Source organism: Myotis daubentonii, chromosome 17 (assembly GCF_963259705.1).
Source record: "Myotis daubentonii chromosome 17, mMyoDau2.1, whole genome shotgun sequence".
Lineage (NCBI taxonomy): Eukaryota > Metazoa > Chordata > Mammalia > Chiroptera > Vespertilionidae > Myotis > Myotis daubentonii.
This window is the reverse complement of record NC_081856.1, coordinates 40,346,569-40,368,086: the sequence shown is the minus strand read 5'-3', so window position 1 is coordinate 40,368,086 and position 21,518 is coordinate 40,346,569. Positions and strand designations below refer to the sequence as shown.

Here is a 21,518-nt window from a genome sequence, read left to right as displayed (position 1 = left end):
AAAGATTAATAAACTATTAATCCAAGAGCGGGAGGAGACAGGAAAGAAGAAAATAAAGGTAATTGGGTGTTAGGATATGAGGAAAAGAGCACCCAATATGGATAGCCCAGAGCATATGGGAAGAGTAAGTATTAATACGTAGAGAGTCTTACGAATCATATATCATGCCTTATACTCACTGATTTTACGTTACTGTCCACTGGCTGTTAACAGGTGAGGAGAACAAAGCCCATAGCATTTCCAGTTCTTATTCTCATTTTGGACCACACAGGAATCATAGACTTACCTCGTTCACACTGAGGTAAACTGGCAAAGCTGATCATGACCTCCATTGGCCTATCTAGCTACTCTGAGGAACACACTTGTAACTCATTTTACCCTGAGCTGGGAATCTCTGCCCTAACCACTGGTTCTCTAACTTCATCAGGATTATCTATAGGATTTGGCAACCCCCCCCCCCAAACCCACAACAAACAAACAAACAAACAAACAAGCAAACAAACCAAAACCAAAACATATTTCTGGGTCTCACCCCAAATTTCTGATTCAGTAGGTTTGCACGTCTATTGAGTTCCCAGGTGACACTGATGGTGCTATTCCAGGGATATTCTTTGAGAACCTGCTCTAGAAGAGGTTGCGTTACCTGCTTACCTTGTGATAAATAATAAAGCAGCAATAGGTTGTTTCTGCAGATGATCATGATTGGCTCATTGTCTGCCTCCCAAACTTTCATCATTTCTTTTTCATTGTCAATTACCAGGCAGGAAAGGTTGTTGCTCTTGAATATTGAGTGTTACTTATTCTAGATAAATTCATATCACGGAATCATATGGCATGTATTATCACTGTATCATGAATAGTAATTGCTTAAAATAAGCAGAAAAGTTGAAATCCAAACCTAATTTATTTGAACATTATTTTGTGGCTCTGTATTTAATGTACCTTTCACTTTTAAAAAAGATCTGCAGTACCTAAATTTGTCACAAGATGGCATTGAAAGGCTGAAGATTTTGGTTGAAATTAGTGTTTTGAAACCATTAATGGGTTAGATATATTTATATTTCATGTATACTCAAACCAAAAGAAATCTGGACTGTGAGGTACTTTTTAAAAAATTGAGCGATATTTTGGTATTTTCCTGTAAAACACTTTCTTATTTAGTTACACACACAAAAATAGTCAAATACATTGACATTATTGACAAGTAATTCTTTCAAGAATCTAAGAAACATAAATCGTAATGTAATAGCATCAAATATTTTATTATGGATCCCCCAGAAGGACTTCACATAAATTCAAGTTAGTAATTATAGAAAGTCTTACTGTTCTATGATTTATAGGTCTTATTATGCATAAGAAGATATCAATCTTGCCTGCAATGAGCTTTAAGTTTTAGTATGGGAAAAAAGAAATGTATATATAATGCAAGAGAGAACAAAATCATAAAAGTGCTTAAATAAAATATTGTATTATATGGAATTACACAAATAATATGAACTGGAATAATGGGCAATTAAACAAAAAATTTAAATGGTATTTTACAAAAATATCCTTGTATCAGTTGAAAACACTATGTTGAATTTTTCTTTTAATGATGTATATTACCATAATTTATTTAAGCCATAAGGAAATTGTTCAGCAATATAGAGAGTTGTATAAGATTTAGTATTTGACATAAAGCATCAGAGTCACTCATTTGAAATATGAACTCACCTTTTATTTTATGAACGTGTGGTTTTATTTTTTTCTGATTAATTGAAAAATATTTTTCAGAAGAGGGTGAAGATTTTCTGGTCACACAGATGTTATTTATGATATTCCTGGATTCCTGGAATCTGAAAAACATAATTATATCAAAAAAATCAAGTGTAGAATGGTGGTTATCAGGGTATTGAGTTTGGGAGAAAAGGGATATACTATAAAACGGTATAGATTTTGAGTGTTGCAAACTGAACAAGTTTTGGAATTCTGTTTCACAACAGTGTGAATGTACTTAACACTGTTGAACTGTGCACCTAAAAAGTGTCCGACTAGAAACTATGAGCAATTAATAGGTTTTTATTGAAGATCAACAATGTTCCCAGCTTTATTTAGCTATTCAGAGCTACTTAAAAGAAATAAAACCTCCTTAGGAAGCCTATAAGATAATTGGTGATAGAAGATTAACTTAATAAACTAATATAGTAATCTACTGAAAGTCCAACATATATTAGGCATTGTGTTAGACACTTATTTTTTTATTTTCTTTTATTTTCTTAAATTTATTGGAGTGACATTGGTTAATAAAATTATATAGGTTTCAAGTGTACCATTCTATGATACATCATCTGTACATTTTATATAAATTATTTTAAATCTTCAATCCTCAAAACAACACGGGAGAGTTAGTATTATCATCCTTAGATCCATATTTTATCAGTTAGGAAACTGACTTTTATCGATATGAATATTTAGTACCTTGTTGAAGTTTGCAAAGTTTCTAATCTTTGATTTGGTATTTAAACCCAAATCTATGGAGCCTCAAAATCCATTTTCTATGTACTGCACTATGCTTCTAATTTAAATAAAAAATAAAGAATACAATAAACAACTATTAATTTGTTTGGTATTTCTACTACCAGTAACCATTATCTATTTTATATAATTACTGGAGGCCCAGTGCACGAAATTCGTGCACGGGGTTGGGGGAGGGGGTCCCTCAGCCTGGCCTGCACCCTCTCCAATCCGGGAGGGATCAGGCCTAAACCGGCAGTCAGATATTCCTCTCGCAATCCAGGACCTCTGGCTCCTAACCGCTTGCCTGCCTGCTGGCCTGATCGCTCTCTAACTGCCCTCCCCTGCTGGTCTGATCACTGGCTAACTGCTCTCCCCTGCTGGCCTGATCGCCCCTAACCGCCTCTGCCTTGGCCCCTGCCACTGTGGCTTTGTCTGGAAGATGTCCGGTCTAATTAGCATATTACCCTTTTATTTGTACAGATTCTGGCAAACTTTAAAGAAAGGACATGCAATTTAATTAATGGCAGCTGTTAATCTGGATTACATGTTAACTTCAGAAAGAATTAATTACCATAGCCTTTTTTTGTGGACTTGAGTTGTCTCTCTTTTTGTTTGTTTATAACTTTTGGAAACACTCACTTCTTTTCCCTCTGTATTCATGTGCAGGTTATGTGGGTATGCAATTTGTGCCGAAAACAACAAGAAATCCTCACCAAGTCAGGAGCCTGGTTCTATAATAGTGGACCTAATACCCCACAGCAACCTGATCAAAAGGCTCTCCGAGGACTGCGGAATGAGGAGGCGCCTCAGGAGAAGAAAGCAAAACTGCACGAGCAGGCCCAGTTCCAAGGACCCTCAGGTGACTTATCTGTACCTGCCGTGGAGAAAAGTCGATCTCATGGGCTCACAAGACAGGATTCTATTAAAAATGGGTCAGGAGTGAAGCACCAAATTGCCAGTGACATAGCTTCAGACAGGTAAACATTTTGCTTCATCTTTAGGTAAACATTACTACTTTTAATCTTTATTTCAAACAGAAATACAAATACATGAAATGTTTAGGCAACCAGTTGTCTAAATGTAATGTCAATGTCCATATGTTTTGTATAAAAGTGATGAAAGTGATGTGTAGGACTTTAGCTATGACAAGTTTGAACAATGTTAGGTTTGGCGAGGGAGTGTTAGGTTATCAGGTTTTCCAGGAAAAGGAGTGAAATAAAACAGGGAACTTAGATGGGAGGTGACTGTCAGAGGGAAGAAACTGGGATAAGAGCAATGAGAATGAAGAAGAGGCTGGATCGATAGGACTGGCTGGAAGTGGGGAAGAGAATGGGGAAGGTTAACATTATTTCTAGAGGTTCTACCCTGGGCTGAAGGATGCGGTGGTTTTCCAAGCAGGTAACACAGGTAAAAGGGTTTTATGGATTTGATCTATCCATGGCCTAACTCTGTTATTACTATTGTCTCAGTTTTAATGCCTTTTCCTTGACAAAAGTGTTAGGCTTTTAACAATAGTGTTTATGGTTCTTATATTTCCTACCTTTGGAAGGAGAAGAATGAAAAGATTTCCAAGGGAGGATTATTTTTCTAGTCCATATTTCTATTTTTGAATTAAAATTTTAAAGGAAAATCTGGTTTATACCGTATGTATAATTCAGAAGTGGCAGGGACGTTTCTGGGTGAACAAATATGAAGTCATGCACTTGTGGAAAAAATCTGAATTGTACTCACAGGGTGGTGGGTCTGAACAGCGTTAAAACAGGTAAGATAAGTGGGAGTCCCTTCAGATGGTGCCTAAAGCCGTCGCACAGATGTGTTGTTAATGTCTTGGAAGAATAATAAAATGATGATGCGCCAGTTTTGTGGGTTTTTTTTGTTTGTTTGTTTTTTTGGCAAAAGTGAAACAGACAATGTAATTCTATCTTTGGAAAAGGCCGTGGTGATTTCATGGCTGGAATACTATGAACACATCTCAGTGCAGAATCTCAGGAAGCCAAGAATTTTAGGGTAGGAAGATCATCTTAGATTGAGAACTTAAGCACTCAAAGGTTTGAGGGCAGATAGTTTATTTGGGTGGCAATCTCAGAAACCACCAGTAGGGGAGTGGAAAATGATCCAATTTAGAGAAAGAACGCAACAATTGGTGCATTTGAGAGCAGATTATCTCTTTTGGTGATTGTGTCTCAGTCTTACTGGGACTTCTAGGAGATGGGGTATCACAACCTCAGAGTTATTCCACATGATAGGCTAGGAGGCTGGGGTATTTATCCGTAATTCTCTGTTTTATTGGCCTAGGTCTGTTCCCGGGGAGGGAGGCGGGCTTGTTAACGCTCTGGCTAAGCATGTTTCTGTTGCCAGAGAAAGCACTCAGGCAGAGTATTACAAATATAATCATAAGAAGCTTCTATGTAGGGAATGGTGAATGATGAAGCAGTGTTGGTTGGGACAGTAGCAGTATCTGTAAAGTGGCAGCCATAATGGCCGAGGTATATGAGCTTAGATGAAGAAAATGATGTTAACCAATGGAGGTAGGATTTTAAACGAATGACTTAATAAAATAGATAACATTGGCTCATTCTTCAAAATAGATAGCTACATTAAATCGTCTCTTTGGAGGTTAGAAAGGTAGGTTTAGGAAGAATAAAAGGAAATACTAAAATACTGGGTCACATAGTTTTTAAAGCTTTAGAATGCATATCATTAGGAAGTTGTGGATGTTAAAAATAAGTCCAACAAATTTATGAGTAATTAATTCATCATTGTAGGGAACTAGAAATATAGCACTAATCTTTGAAGAATGATTAAGAACAAATATATATTCTCCAATATTATCTGTTCATGCTTGTTTCTTTGACAGAGCACTAGCCTGAATAAACAGTACAATTCGACCCACTGTGGGGAAGCAAGATGTAGTTACTTTTTTTCTTTTTGCCTACTGCCTCTGGCTGCCATTACTAATAGAAGCATACTTTAATGACTCAGTGTATTCTATAATTATGTCCTTCCTTTCTTTTTCTAAATATATTTTTATTGATTTCAGAGAGGAAGGGAGTGGGAGAGAGGGTTAGAAACATTAACGATGAGAGAGAATCATTGATCGGCTGCCTCCTACACGCCTCACACTGGGGATCGAGCCTGCAACCTGGGCATGTACCCTGTGACGGGGAATCCAACTGTGACCTCCTTGTTCATAGGTCAATGCTCAGTCACTGAGTCATACCAGCTGGGCCGTGTCCTTTCTTTCTGAAGCTCACATAAGTCAAACCAATAGCTCCTCTTGTTTATAAGAAATACTACTAGTCAGGGAAGAAGTTAGAGTTTAATATCAAATTTGGAGGTTATACCTAGAAAATGGAATTGGTTATAATTTATATAAACTTTTGGAAGATTCATTTTTTCCCCCCCAGAATAATTCAGTCCCCTTACTATAAACAAAAAGAGCATTTGTTTTATTATTTTTAAATGCAGATTCCATAGTAGTTTATTAGGCATGTATCTATAAACCCTTTGAATTCTTTCCCCTGGAGCAGGAGGTCTACAAATTATGTTCCTGGGGCTCCATCTCGCTTGCCCCCTGTGTTTTTGTAAATAAAGTTTTATTGAGACACAGCCACAACTATTTATTTACTTATTGTCTATGGCTACATAGACTCAGCTACAACTCCAGAGTTGAGTATTAGTTATAAGAGGCCATATGGCTCTCATATAACCTAAAATATTTACTCTCTGACCCTTTACAGAAAAGTTTGCCAACTCCTGCCTTAGAGAGTAAGTAGTTATTTATTTTATTTACCAGAGGCCTGGTGCACAAATTCGTGCACCAGTGGGGTCCCTCAGCCTGGCCTGTGGGAAACCGGCTCTCCGACATCCCCCAAAGGGTCCTAGATTGCAAGAGGGCACAGGCCAGGCTGAGGGACCTCACTGGTGTATGATCGGTGCCAGGGAGGTATGCGGGAGGTTGGCAGGCCAGGGAGGGACCGGCGCAGGGGGGCTCCAGGGCATGTCCGGCCTGTCTCGCTCAGTCCTGATCAGCCGGACCCCAGCAGCAAGCTAACCTACCGGTTGGAGCGTCTGCCCTCTGGTGGTCAGTGCACGTTACAGTGAGCAGTTGAGCTGCCTGAGCATATCATTAGCATATTATACTTTGATTGGTTGAACAGACAACTGGACGACTGGACACTTAACCTATTAGGCTTTTATTATATAGGACTAGGGGCCCGGTGCACGAAATTCGTGCACGGGGTGTGTGTGGGGGGGGAGTGTCCCTCAGCCCAGTCTGCCCCCTCTCACATACTGGGAGCCCTCAGGCGTTGACCCCCATCACCCTCCAATCGCAGGATCGGCCCCTTGCCCAGGCCTGACGCCTCAGTCAGGCCTGGGCAGGGGACCCTCATTTCCCCCCATCACTGGTTCTGCCCCCAGCCCAGGCCTGATGCCTCTGGCCCAGGCATCAGGCCTGGTCAGGGGACCCCCAGACCCCTCCAATTGCTGGCTCTGCCCCTTGCCCAGGCCTGATGCCTCGGCCAGAGGCATAGACCCCCATCACCCTCCGATTGCCTGATTGGCCCCTTGCCCAGGCCTGATGCCTCCGCCAGAGGTGTCAGGCTTGGACAGGGGACCCCCATCTCCCCCCAATCACTTGCTCTGGCCCCCGCCCAGGCCTGAGGCCTCTGGCCCAGGAATCATGCCTGGGCAGGGGACCCCCATCTCCCTCTGATCGCTTGCTCCACCCCCCCCACCCAAACCTGACGCCTCTGACCCAGGCTTCAGGCCTGGGCAAGGGGACCATCATATCCCCCCAATCCCTGGCTCCGCCCCCCACCCAGGCCTGATGCCTCGGCCAGAGGAGTTGACCCTCATCACCCTCCGATCACCAATCACCGGATCGGCCCCTTGACCAGGCCTGAGGCCTCTGGCAGAGGTGTCAGGCCTGGGCAGGGGACCCCCAACTCCCCGTGGTTGCAGGCTCCGCCCCTGCCCAGGCCTAACGCCTCTGGCCTAGGCGTCCGGCTCGGGCAGCGGGGACCCGCAGCTGCAGCGGCCCCGCGATCGTGGGCTTCGCTTTAGGCCCAGGCAAGGGGCCCCTAGCTCCTGGGACTGCCAGCTTCGACCGTGCCCAGCTCCCATCACTGGCTCCACCGCTACTTCCTGCTATCACTGGCCAGGGCGGCAAAGGCTCCTGATTCTCTGATCATGGCTGGGGGGGCAGGGCAAAGCCCTGCCCCCCCAGCTCTTAGATCCCCCCTGGGTTTCCGATCACTGTCAGTGGCAGGGGGCTTCTTCCTGCTTTCCCTTTCCCCTCCCTGCATTGTGCCTACATATGCAAATTAGCCGCCATCTTGTTGGCAGTTAACTGCCAATCTTAGTTGGCAGTTAATTTGCATATAGCCCTGATTAGCCAATGAAAAGGGTATCATCGTACGCCAATTACCATTTTTCTCTTTTATTAGATAGGATTATTATTTTAAAATAAGTTTTTATTGATTTTAAAAAGAGAGGAAGGGAGAGGGAGAGATAGAAACATCAATGATGTGAGAGAATCATTCCTCGGCTGCCTCCTACATGCCCCACACTGGCAGTCAAGCCCGCAACCCGGGCATGTGCCCTGGCCTGGAATCTAACTGGCGACTTCCTGGTGCATGGGACTATGTTCAATCAACTGAGCCACACTGGCTGGGCAGTAGTTATTTTAATGCTGTTGAAATTTATCCTTTCTTTCCTCAGTTTTTTTGTTACCATTTAAATCGTTTCAGTTAAGCCTGTTTACTTATTCCCCATCCTCTTCCCAATTCCTTCTCCTCCTCTTCCTCTCTGCCTCCTCCCCTCCTCTCTCCACATCCCTCCCTTTCTCCCTCTTTTTTTGTCTTCATTTTCCTCTCTCTCTTCCTTCATACCAGAATGGGTGTTCTAGGAGTATTTAAGTTGAACAGTGAAATGGAGCTACTGATAAGGAATATAACTCCAGTTTAAAGTATTATTAGTCATTTGTTTCTTCAGTACCATTCAAAAACCATTCTAGTGCCCTCAAAAGAGAAGCTCGGTTCAATTAAATTTAAATCTTTATGGACCTAGAACTATGATTGAGAAATAGAAAAGTATGTTATGTTTCCTAATTTTAAGGAGCTTTAGTGTGATTTGTAACTACCTGCTACAGTAGTTTTGACCTATTTCTGACTTTTTAGTTCTACAGGTGCTTTCCTCATAGCCTGTTAGAATTAATTGAGTTAATAAATACCAACTTGACCCAAGACCTTAGCTTTGAGTTAATGAATATTTACTTAGTTCCTTTATTCATAAAAATGGCAAATGTTTATTATCAACTTAAATGCAAAATATTATTAGAGATTTTCAAGTGTTTCATTTATTTCAAAATACTTTTGAAATAATCATTTTTTCTGTGCAATGTGCTTACCCTTACAATGTCTAACATGAGTGCCTAGTGGTTTCTTAGCCTTTAAATTACATGCATAACATGGCGATCTTACTAAAATATAGATTTGAATTTGGTAGGTCTGAGGGAGGACCCGGCAGTCTGTATTTCTAACTAGCTTCTAAGGGATGTCAATACTGCTAGTGCAGAGTAGGAGCAAGGCACAAAAGCATCTGGAAATACATTAGCGAGGGAAACACCCCTGGCCTTTCATAGCTTAGTGGCAGTTAGAGAGGCATAACAGAGTGAAATTTTGTGGTTCTTAGAGGCAACATAATTCCACATTTATTTAGTGGAGGACAGAGGTGGAACCAGCTCCCTGGTGGCAGGTTGAATACATTCATATAGCTGCAAGCATCTGGCTCCTTCATTATGATATATAGTAAATACCTAAGCATTTAAACATTACTTATTTAGATATGTTTTAATTATTATAAACTACTTATTTACTTCCCATTTATTATAGTTACACATGCTTAGCTCTTGTTCCACTATATTTATCAAGTGAGCAACCTTTTCTTCCTACTGATCTGAGATGCCATTTTAGTCATGTATATTGGTTATTATATGTTAGGGTATATTTATAGATGTTCTGTATTGTTTTTTTGACCAATCTGTTCAACGCTTATATCTAGTTTCAAAAATCCCATTTCCGTTACTTAAGCAAACGCAACTATTAGTTGTTGAAACCAAGAAACTTGGCAACATGAACTTTACTAATACATTTAATTTCATAGTTATTTAACTGCAATCTACATTGTGGTATGTATTGGATTATGAGTGGGAAGATTTGTTTTTAACAATAATACTTCTTCTAGTTTATTAGCTTGAATATATTAGTGGCCAGAGTGAAAAGGAGAAGAGAAATAGTAATTATGATAGAAAGGGAGAATGAAAGATCCTTTCCCCATAATACATTGTTGGAAATTTCACTCTAAGTCAAATGACAAGGGATCCTTTCAACTTTTGAAATGATTATATATAAACCTGTATTCATTATTTTTGCCACCAGATGGCGAAGTTGCACCCTAAAAGCAGAACTTTACTAGTAATTCTGTGATTATATAATTGCAGAGGTGGTTTTAGACAAATAAGTGGATTAAGTTGGTACTTGAGATTGTAAAAAAATAGGACTTCTTGTGTAACATTGCTTTTCCTCTTGAAATATTCTCAATTGTTTATCTCTAATTCTGAGATCTCCGTGTACCAGACTTGTATTTACATCTGAAGGTGTACAGTCATACCTTTGCCCCCACAAATACTTCAAAATTAAAATATTCTGAGTCGAAGTACCTATTTATTCCCAAGTAGCAGCTTCTTTGTCATTCCCTAGCCTTGCTGATAGCAACATCAGTTATTCTGCTTCCTAAATTAAGATACTTAGGTATTTATTTTCTAATCTTGATTTTCATATTCAGTTAGTATTTACTTAAGTTTTTGGTCAGTTCCATCTCTGTTATATCTCTTGTATTCCACCCTTCCTTTCCAATGTAGATATTGTCACTTCCCTGTTTATAAATTAACCATGTCTAGCTTTTTTTCTGGCTTCCTGCTTCCCAGTTTATTTGCTTTTCTTCATATTCTATGTTGATTCCAGAATTATGATTTTAAGTATAGATATGCTGAAGTCATTTACTTGCTCACTTTTGAGGCCTTCCCATCATTGATCGGCTGCTTCCTGCATGCCCCCCAACTGGGGATCGAGCCCGCAACCCAGGCATGTGCCCTGACCAGGAATCGAACCGTGACCTCCAGGTTCATAGGTCGATGCTCAGCCACTGAGCCACGCCGGCTGGTCCTAAATTTTACTTTTCCTTCAAAGTCCAACTCAAGTATCCCTACTTACATGAAGCCTTCTTATTTTCCAGCAAGAATTATATTTTTTTGCTGATAAAGGATACCTTTATGTATATAATTCCTTTGTTTATATTTATATATTTCAGCATTCACCACTGTCTGCCCTTTTAGTATACTTGTTGTCAGTGTTTCTTTCCCTCTTACTAACGTTTGAACAACTGGAGGGCATACATCTTTGTTTCTGTACATGCCTAGTTTAGGTTCTAGAAATAGCAGGTATTCATTGAACATTTTTTTTCCTTTTTTATTAAATTTATTGGGTGACACTGGTTAACAAAATCACACAAGTTTCAGATGCACAAATACACAACACATCACCTGTACATTGTATTGTGTGTTCGCATCCCATGTCAAATCTTTTTCCATCACCATTTATCTTCCCTAAACCCACTGCCACCTTCCCCTACACCCTTCTTTTCGGCAATCACCGCACTGTTGTCCGTGTCCATGAGTGCTCATTGAATGTTGAAATAAATTGAATCACTGAGCTGACAATTAGATAACCAGGTCTTTCCCTTATCTTTTACCTATTAAAGCTGTGCTGTGTTTACAACAATTGAATTTATTTATAGAATCCAATACTGTATTTTTCTCTGCCTCCTAGATTAAGATAACTAAATTTTTGGTTGTTGCATATAAGATTTGTCTCTAGAATTCTGCCGTTTTTTAGACATCCACAATGATGATGGGCATTTTAAGTGCTTTAACAGAATGAGATAGTTTGATAGAATAGTTCTTTCCAGTTTAACCTTTTGCATGTTCCATACATGATCTATATTTAGAACTATATTTTCTTTCAATTTCAACTCACCTTTATATCATCTTCCTGTATCTTTGAAATAATTTCAGTGACATTCCTCTATGTCTCTGTCTGGATTTGGCGACTTTTTACTTTTCATGTAGAGACATTTGATCATAGTTATTTTCCTTTTCCTTATAGAACTTTCACCTTTTAGTCTGCTGCCCTCTCTGTTTGTCTTTCTTATTCAAAATCTACGGAAGTTAATTCTTTTAGAGCATGAGTTTAATATATTGATCACTTGAAGTACAGTGAATCCTCTCTTAATGTTGTCAGTGGGTTCTGCAACTTTAAGGGGAACAAAACATAATGAAACCAGTTTTTCCATAGGCTAGTGGATATAAAAAAGAGTTAAATTCCTATAGTATCTTCTCAATGCTATAATGAAACAATATTGAATGAAACGAACTGAATGAAAGGAGGTTATTTGAAGACCTGCTTTAGTTGCTTTTCAGTCATACTTCAAATATTATAACCCAATATCCATTCTCCTAATAATGACATTTGGTTGATTGAGACTCTATTTACTACTATTTCTTGAAAGCGTCTATAAATTATTTTTTTAACAAGCTTTTTTTGAGTGTCATATATCCCCTTATAAAACTATATATAGTTGTGTTTTGGTATTAATAATTATATCAAGAAAAATGCTTTAGTAGTAGCATTAAAAGGAAAGTGAAGCTAGAAACACAGTAAGATGGGTAATTTGTTAGCCAGTGGTGGTGGTTTTGCTAGCCAGCTGCATTCTTTTTTAAGCTTTTGCTGATAAAATCATTGGTTAACACTGAAATTACTATTTTTGAGAATCCTTAATCTATTCCAGCACTACTGTGCATCTTGGATAGCTCAAGTCATTCATACATTAAAAGTATAAAATTTAATAAATTATAACACGTTATTAACTAATATTAGCACATATGCTTACATAATCCTTTCCCACTGATTTTACAGATTTATTGGTAGCAGAAGTGTTTGTGTGAGTCTGTACAGTGGACTCTGGGAGTATATTGCTTCTAGTCCGACTTTTATGGCAATATTAATGTTATAGACTGACTTTTAGGGCATCTCACCCACCTCTCCCCTTACCCTTTGGCTCTCTCGATATATACCAAGTGAAGCAGTTCTGATATTGGTCAAAGAGGTCATGGGTAAAGCTACAAAATTGGACTGTCATACTGAGGTGGACAAGGGTGAGGGTTGGTGAACGTAAAAACTGTGTTTTAGATTTTTTAGTAAAGTGAATAAAGTGGTAACAAATGAAACTGATTTGAGGTAAATGCCTACTTGCATTTTGTTCACTGCATATTTTCATCTTTTATGGCTGATGGGATAGGACAGGCCTGGGATGAAACAATTGGGAACTGCCCTTTGGGCGCTCAAAGAGACCAGACACTAGATTTATCTTACTGAGTACTGAAGCTTAACAAGTAAGAATAGTCTTTTTAAGGCTCATATAAGGTTTAGCATATATCACTAGAATTAAAATCAAAGCTTCAAATGCAGATAATGTTACACTTTCTTATTTGATAACTTTAATTGTTCAAGGATTTAGGCATCTAAATTTATGAATCCATAATAACATGAATAATGGTTTGTCATGGTGGAGCCTTAGAAATTTTTTTTTTTAAATACATACTTTATTGATTTTTTACAGAGAGGAAGGGAGAGGGGTAGAGAGTTAGAAACATCGATGAGAGAGAAACATCGATCAGCTGCTTCCTGCACACCCCCTACTGGGGATATGCCCGCAACAAAGGTACATGCCCTTGACCAGAATCGAACCTGGGACCCCTCAGTCCGCAAGCCGACGCTCTATCCACTGAGCCAAACTGGTTAGGGCCTTAGAAATTTTTTATACTCATTTACACTGTAGCATCTGTGCTTATATTCTCTGCCTTTCTGCGTGTTACTATAGATAAGCATTCCCTGACCTAGCTTTGCAGAATACCCTCCTATTTTTATCTACTTAAGAATATAGCTCCTGCAATTCTCAGAAGTTGTGAAAGTATGCGATTGGGTGGGGAATAGTTAAACATTTACAAATATAAATGATTATAGTTCGAAATTTCAAGCTAAATGTTATGGAAAGCTGAATAACTTGAATAATTTCTTCAGTTTTAAATTTCACTCTATATAGGGTGCACGACTACTGCTTACTTGTTTTAAAATGAGAAAGCTACTTGCAGAAAGTAAATTACTTATCTTTTATCATGTGTCAAATATAAGAGGAAGCAAATACAAAAGGCAGCTGAGATTAGAGCAGTGGTTCTCAAACTTTTTGGTCTTGGGACCGCTTTGCAATCTTAAAAATGATTGAAGACCACATAGAGATTTTGTTTATATGGATAATGTTTATGGATATTTACTGCATTAGAAATAAAAACAGAAAAGAATTAAAATATATCTTAATTAATTTCAAAACAACAATAAGCCCAGTTCATTTTCACTAATCATTTTGAGTGGATAGAATTCTATGTTGACCTGCAATGAGTTTTACTCTAACCTCAAGTATGTATGGAACCTATGACTTGCTTCTAGCTAGTAGACTAGACGATGGGCATAGTTAAACATTTACAAATACAAACATAAATTCCCTTTCTGTGTTTGCATTACATTGTGTGAGACTATGTCTTAGTCAGAAGACTAAGGAGAGGCTTCTGCTGGCTTTGAAGAAGTGAGCTACCATGTTGGAAAGGTCTGTGAGCGAACCATATTGCAGGAAACTGCGGGGGCGTTTCTAGGAGCCGAGAACATTCCTGGCTGACAGCCAGCAGGTAAACGGGACCTCAGTCTTAGAGCCAGAAGGAACTGAATTCTGCCAACAATCACGGGAGCTTGGAAAAGGATCTGGAGCTCTAGAAAAAAAAGTGGCCTGGCCACCACCTTGGTTATACCCTTTAAGCCATGCTTGGGCTACAGAAGCTGTAAGGTGAAAAGTGGGATTTGTATGGTTTTCTTTTAAGCCATCAAGATTTTGGTGACTTGTTTTGCAGGAAGAGGAAACTAATAGCACATATTTCAAAAAGGAAAGGAAAACTTAGTGAGAAAATTGGCATTATTTTACTCTTTTTTGCAAATCCCTTTAATGTATGAGCTAGTGGAAGACAGCTGGATTCTTTTATCTCCTGTATTCAATTTCTTGGGATAGCATACATGATGTAACCCCCGGAAAACTCCGCTGTATACCCATGAGAGAATGGGAGTTCAAAAGACAAGTAGCATTTTAGTGTCATTATGAATATAGGTTTGACCTTGCAGATTCTTGTGAGAGTCTTAGGGACCTCCCTGAGGTCACTAGTCTGCATTTTCTTAGAATTGCCAGATTAGAAATTCCTAGTCGTCTCCTATTCCGTCACCAATAGAGCATTTAGTTGTATCTGGGCAGGGTTATATAAGACAGACTAACCTATACGGAACTCTCAGCTTCCTTGCTTATGTTGCACTTGATTTCTGGGTATGCCCTTGAGTTTGTCCATGTGGTTTATTTCGTTGCTCATCATGGTAAGCAAATGATCTTTACTACCTTTGGTTTCTAGGAGGAATAGGTAGCAAAATGTTGAATAGGTGGTGGATTGGGACAAGGTTTTTCTTGAAATGATCCTGGCATCTTTTGACGGTAGCATTTACCTACAAAGGTGCTGTAGCCATTGAGAGATTTGATTTAAAACTCAAGAGGAGTTTTCTAAATGTATTTTTTTAAATTTGTAAGACATTTATAGAAATTGCCTCATTTAATTTTTAGTGATATATACTCATTCCTATGTGTGTATATATGTGTGCATCACTTGGTAACGGTAGTAGTGCGTGTTTCTCTTGTTTTTATTTTAATTTTGTGTGATCTCTTTTATCACTAGAAATCCTGAAGAATGACTTAGTTTCAGACATCTCAAGATAGCTCAATGTATAACGAATTGCTGTTGCCCTAAGATTTGGGATACAGTTTTTTGTTAGGAACATTAATAGAGAGTCATGTGGATTTCTTCTTTAGTAATCCAAGGCTTCTCTAATTAAAAAAAAAAAAAACAACAGCAAAAATAAATCGTGTTGAGATTAAACATTGTTGCTAGGTATAATCAGGTATTTTTATTTCTGTGACATATACCCACATGTTTTATTTGACACGGAAGTTGGAAGGTGTGATTTGGAGCGTTTTGTCTGGAAAGAAGATCTTTCAAGGTTGGTTTGAAGGTTATTGGTGGAACAGTTCTCACTGTGCTTACCTAATTACACAGTGCTTGAACTGGAAAATTAAACTTAAGGGTACCTTCCCCCTCTCTACTGATACAATCCCCTGCCACTTTTTTCCTTTTCAGTTCTTTTTTTTTTATTGTAGTTCCACCTGAGCAGTTTTTTGTTTGTCTGTTTCTTAGATATTAGTTTTCAACTTATATTTCTCAGAAAAAGTTTGTATTTTTCATACAACTAAGACTGTAAGACTATGGGATATATGGACTCAAAATTATTGTGATGTAAAATAACATTTTAACTTCTGTGATATATATCTGGAATTCATTTATATAAATTATTTGACATGATTAAAACTTTTGAGGCATGATTAAAAAATCCCTGACTAGTAAGTAGTACGAAACCTGTTTTTTTCTGGTTGACTTTGCTTAATAAGAATCAGAGTCATATGAGTAGGGAGGATTATAAAAGTTTGACCTTTCTCATTTTAGTATTTCCCCTAAATATATTTTGATCCAGTATTTATTCTCTCAAAATACATGGGATTTGGAAATTATGTTTATTTCCAAAGTCTACATTGACCTTCTCATTTGTATTTTCACAGCATACTTTCTCTTTTACATTCTGGGACACTTATGAACTGTGAAGTTAGTTTGCATTTTAAATGAGAGCATCCATAAGGAGTTGCTGAATGTCGAAGACGTGGTAGTATTGTGTAAGGAGGACTGGCCTGAGAGGAAGGAGATGTGCATGCTCATTCTAACTCCATCACCAACCACCTGGACCAAACAAATGCATCTTACTTCCTTTCTGTAAAATGAAGGAGTTACTATTCTATTCTAAATGTGCTAGGATACCATTGTTTAACATGGAGCCCTCGGAGGATGTCCCACTGCCGGCCTTAGTGGTGCAGCGGGGTCAGGAGAAGCTCCCGCTGCCACCTGTGCTCGCCAGCCATGAGCCTGGCTTCTGGATGAGCGGTGCTCCCCCTGTGGGAGCGCACTGACCCCAGGGGACAGCTCCTGTGTTGAGCATCTGCCCCCTGGTGGTCAGTGCGCATCATAGCCACCAGTCGTTCTGCTGTTAGGGTCATTTTGCATATTACCCTTTTATTATATAGGAAGGATTCTGTTGTGTAGAGAATGGTTTGTAGGGTAAGAATTCATGCGGAGAGAAGTTAGGAGTCTATTGAAGTAATCTAGGAGAGAGTTGTTGGTAGTTTGAACTAGAATTGTAGTAACAAGATGGAAATGTGGATTTATGCTTCATTTAGAAGGTGGAGTGAATAGAAGTTACTTCTGTTCGATTGGATATGTGTGGTCGGGCATTAAAGAAAGAAATATCTTCTAGATAAATCATGATATTCTAACCACTGAGTCACACTGGCCAGGGCTCTGTGCCCATTTTTAAGGGGCAGGCATATGTAACTACATTTTTTTTTTTTTTTTTAGTTTTATTGCTTAAAGTATTACAGACGAGATTGGGCGCGTTCAGGGTGGTATGGCCGTAGACGCTTAAAATATTACAAAGGGTATTACATACGTCTCCCTTTTTCCCCCGCCCTTGTCAATCCCCTGGCCTCCCCTACCTTCTGTAACTACATTTTTTAAGTTGATAGGACTGAATCAGAATACATGTAAATTTGCATGACTTTATTTGCATAAGGTGTCCTGCTTTGGCTGAACCAAGACTAAAAAAGGGAGAAGGTTGATGAAGGAAAGTTAGAAGATACCTGCTCCCAGTCCTTATTGGTGGGTCCTATAGAATGAGTGATTTTAGGCCAAAAGAGCCTGAGAATTTTCAGAATTGTTTTGAAGCACAGGGTCACAAGCAGTAATTATTCAAATTCCAGATGACAGAACATGGAATTGGTCATTTTTCTTAAACACTGTCTTTTGTTGGCTTCTAGGCTACCATACTCTCCTGATTTCCCTTCTACTTCTGTGGCTGCTCCTCTTTGCTCTCCTTCACTCATGTCTTCTTTACCTGATGGCTTTATGTGGAAATAGTTCCCTGGTGCTTTGTCTTATAATGCACCCCCTACCCCCCCTCTTCCCCCGCCCCCCTTCTCCATTTTGAACTTTCTTTTTTGGGTGATTTCATGTACTCTCTTGGTTAAAATTATTACTACTATGCTGATGCTTCTTGAATTAATATCTTTAGCTGAGAACTCTCTTCTGAACTCCAGAGTGACACACTCAACTGCATATTCATCAGTCTTTTTAGCTATCTTGCATGCTACTTAAATTCTACAACTCATCATCTTCCCCTTCCTTCTCCCTTATTGTGCTCTTCCTTTAGCATTCTCTGTCTCAGCAGGTTTTAAGACTATATGCTTGGTTACTTAAGAGAGAAATCTGAGAGTCATTTCTGACTCCTCTCTTGACCTTCATACACCACCTCCCACCCCTGTGGCAAATCAATCATTATGTCTTGTTGATTCAACATCTCCTTTTATAATGCTCCTTTATCTCCATCTTATTGTGATCACTTTAATCCAAGCCAGCCAATGTCTTCCTTTGACTAATGCATTAGCTTTCCAATTGATCTCCCTGCATCCACATAGAGTGAAATAACATTTTGCTATGTTTTTAGTGCCTTCATTTCCCCACTTTTTCATGTGTAATGACTAGAAGGAAATTGCTTGAAAGAAAGACACTGCAGATGGGAACTCTTGGTGGCCAGTATTATTGCATAGTATTTTATTGTTCCCATATTTCGCTAAACACGTTTATAGTTGTGCCAATGAGTATTCTTTCCAGTTTTCTTAAGATAACAATGTGCAGTCTGTATTTCTCTACTGAAGCATCCAGGGACACTTGGAAGTTATTAGGTAGCGGAGGTGCCTTGTGAAGACATTTTGCAAGCTTAGGTGTGAGTGCTTGGAGCCTCAAGGCTATACGTATCCCTTATACTGTGGTGCTTGGTGCATGTAGCTATTAGAGAAGGAGTTGGATCTTATTCATACTCATATAGCTCCCGAAATTGTGGTGTTGCTTTCAGGGACTCTCTTGATAGTTATCAAGGGAGCGTACGCTCAGCCGCAAGACTGCAGAGACTTGACAAATTGTGTTTTCAGAGATCTTGGTTCTCTTTCCTCTAAACCAGTGGTTCTCAACCCCTTTGGTGGGGGTCGAACGACCCTTTCACAGGGGTCGCCTAAGACCATGGGAAAACACATATATAATTACATATTGTTTTTGTGTGATTCACCACTATGCTTTAATTATGTTCAATTTGTAACAATGAAATTGGGGGTCACCACAACATGAGGAACTGTATTAAAGGGTCGCGGCATTAGGAAGGTTGAGAACCACTGCTCTAAACCGTGGAATCTCTGCGTCAGAGAGTCACTCTGGACATTTTTGTTCTTGAGCTTAAATCTAGGGTTGGTACTCAGTAACCTAACTCTTATATCCAATGGGAAAGATATTTCTGCTGCTGCCTGTTTGTAGGTATAGGAACTGCTTTGATGAGTTACCCTTGGAGACAGCATGGAGGGACCGGGAGTGTATTATGCTAAGTGAAATAAGCCAGTCAGAGAAAGATAAGTGTCACCTGATCTCACTCATATGTGGAATCTAGTGAACAAAATAAACTGATGAACAAAAGAGATGCAGAGACATGGAAGCATGCACCAGACGGACGAACCTCAGAGGGAAGGGGGGCAGGAGGACATTCACCAAAGAACTGACATGAGTATATGCATAACTCTGGGACACAGACAGTAGTGCAGTGAAGACCGGGGAGGGAGCGGGGAGAGTTAGGGGATAGCTGTAATACTTTGAACAATAAAGATAAATTAAAAAAAAGAGTTGCTCTGGCCCTGGACTGTTGAAGCAACCCTGTAACACGTCTCATCATGCAGCTCACACCAAAAACTCCATAGGATTGGCCCTCACATTTCTGGCCTAGAAAGAGGGTTCAGATGATAATGATGGTGGTGTGGCTTCATACATTTGTGGAGCTTTCTCTATTCCTTTCTGAGCTAGATGGTAGAAACTGTAAGGTATCTGTTCTGTAGCAATGGTCAAAACGGGATAGCGTTCAAGCCCCAGGAAATACTATTTTTGTGCATCAGAAAACAACTGAGCATCAACATGCTTTTAAAACAAATACCGTATGATCTCACTAATATGTGGAATCTAATGAACAAAATGAACTGACCAACAACATGGAACCAGAAGCATGGACACATGGAACAGAGTGGCTGGTGCCCGAGCGGAGGGGGGTGGGGTGACTGGATAAAGAAGGCGAAGGGGTTATATGCACACCCCGTGGACATGGACAATAGTGTGGTAAAGGCCAAGGGAGGGGGAGGCAGGGGTGGGGGGGCGTGGGCAAAGGAGGAGAAGAGGGGGACACCTGCAATAATGTCAACATTAAACATTTTAAATAAAAATTGTGAAAAAAACATGTTAATGAAAACTGCTGTAGGTATTTTGAACTAAACTTTTCTGACGTCTTTAAGTTTATAGTGTACTTTTTGGGTCTTGGCAGTCTGTCTTCTGTACCTGGATATACTGCGCGGCCCACACGGAGGTGAAGCGGCTATATACCGTTGCTAATGGATATAGGTATTTTTATTGAATGCCCTTCCCCCACCCCTTTTTGGAAGTTTTGTCATCTGCCTTTATTTTTTTGCTTATCTGTTATTCCTGAGATGAATGGGTCTGTGGTTTTGGCTTAGGGAAATATTATAATACCAGACTTCCATCTGCAAAATATGTAATAATTCACCTGGTTCTCTGGACCATAATTCTTCTAAGCCCAATTTTTCTTTTTAAAATATATTTTTATTGATTTCAGAGAGGAAGGGAGAGGGAGAGAGAGATAGAAACATCAATGATGATAGAGAATCATTGATTGGCTGCCTCCTGCACACACCCTACTGGGGATCGAGCCTGCAACCTGGGCATGTGCCATTGACGGGAATTGAACCTGGGACCTTTCATTCCACAGGCTGACGCTCTATCCACTGAGCCAAACCAGCTAGGGCTAAGCCCAAGATTTTAATGATTCAGATGCTACAGATAGTCAGTGGAACAAGAATAATGCAATGGAAGAGTAGTGCAGTTATTTCAATTATGTAGGTAAAACTACAGATCTATATTTTAATAAGATGAAAAATTTCTTTAGCATTTCATGGATTTTGTTATAGATTATACATATTGTATACCATATGGTTTCATTAATTGATCAGCTATGTTTAGATGTTTAGATGTATGGAGCATTATAATAGAAAAGATTTGGAACTCTTAAAAATTCAAAATAAAGCCAGACATCTTTAAAACTGTAAAATTTAAGTGTTCTCAAGAAAGTGACATTTGAGCCCTTAGGGAAGAGGAGCAGGTGAAAGCTGAAGAAATCACTTGTGGGATATTGAGGGTACAAAGAGGAAACTGACCAGTAGTGCCTGTTGGCAGTGAGACCCAGAGAAAGGCGGTAGCTACAGTGTTTGCTCTTTCAAAGGAGTTATTTTAATGCTCATTCCAGGGATGTTTCCATTGCTTAGACCATTTTTGAAAGTATTCCTGACCTTGCCTTCAGATCCTATTTTGAAACACAAAAGAAATTTTCTCTTTAAAAACAAAGAATGTTTTGCTGTGTAATCAACCTCTTATTTAATAGACTTGCTTCCAAAGGGCTTTTGATTATTTACAAAAATTGAATCTACCCACGGGGGGGCATATATTTATATGTTTTATCACAGATAGTATGAGCTTTGAAATTAAGAATTTTAAAAATGTA

The 21,518-nt window shown here is 39.2% G+C and overlaps 1 protein-coding gene across 37 annotated transcripts in view; it reads left to right on the top strand.

Annotated features, from left to right (window-relative positions):
- Window positions 1-21,518, top strand: part of RIMS2 (regulating synaptic membrane exocytosis 2) — a 341,566-nt gene that overhangs the window by 82,599 nt on the left and 237,449 nt on the right. For all 37 annotated transcript variants that reach the window (XM_059671962.1, XM_059671979.1, XM_059671970.1 and 34 more), the window contains one exon: window positions 3,163-3,473. In XM_059671962.1, the coding sequence (XP_059527945.1) occupies window positions 3,163-3,473 (311 nt within the window). The remainder of the gene's footprint in view (window positions 1-3,162; window positions 3,474-21,518) is intronic.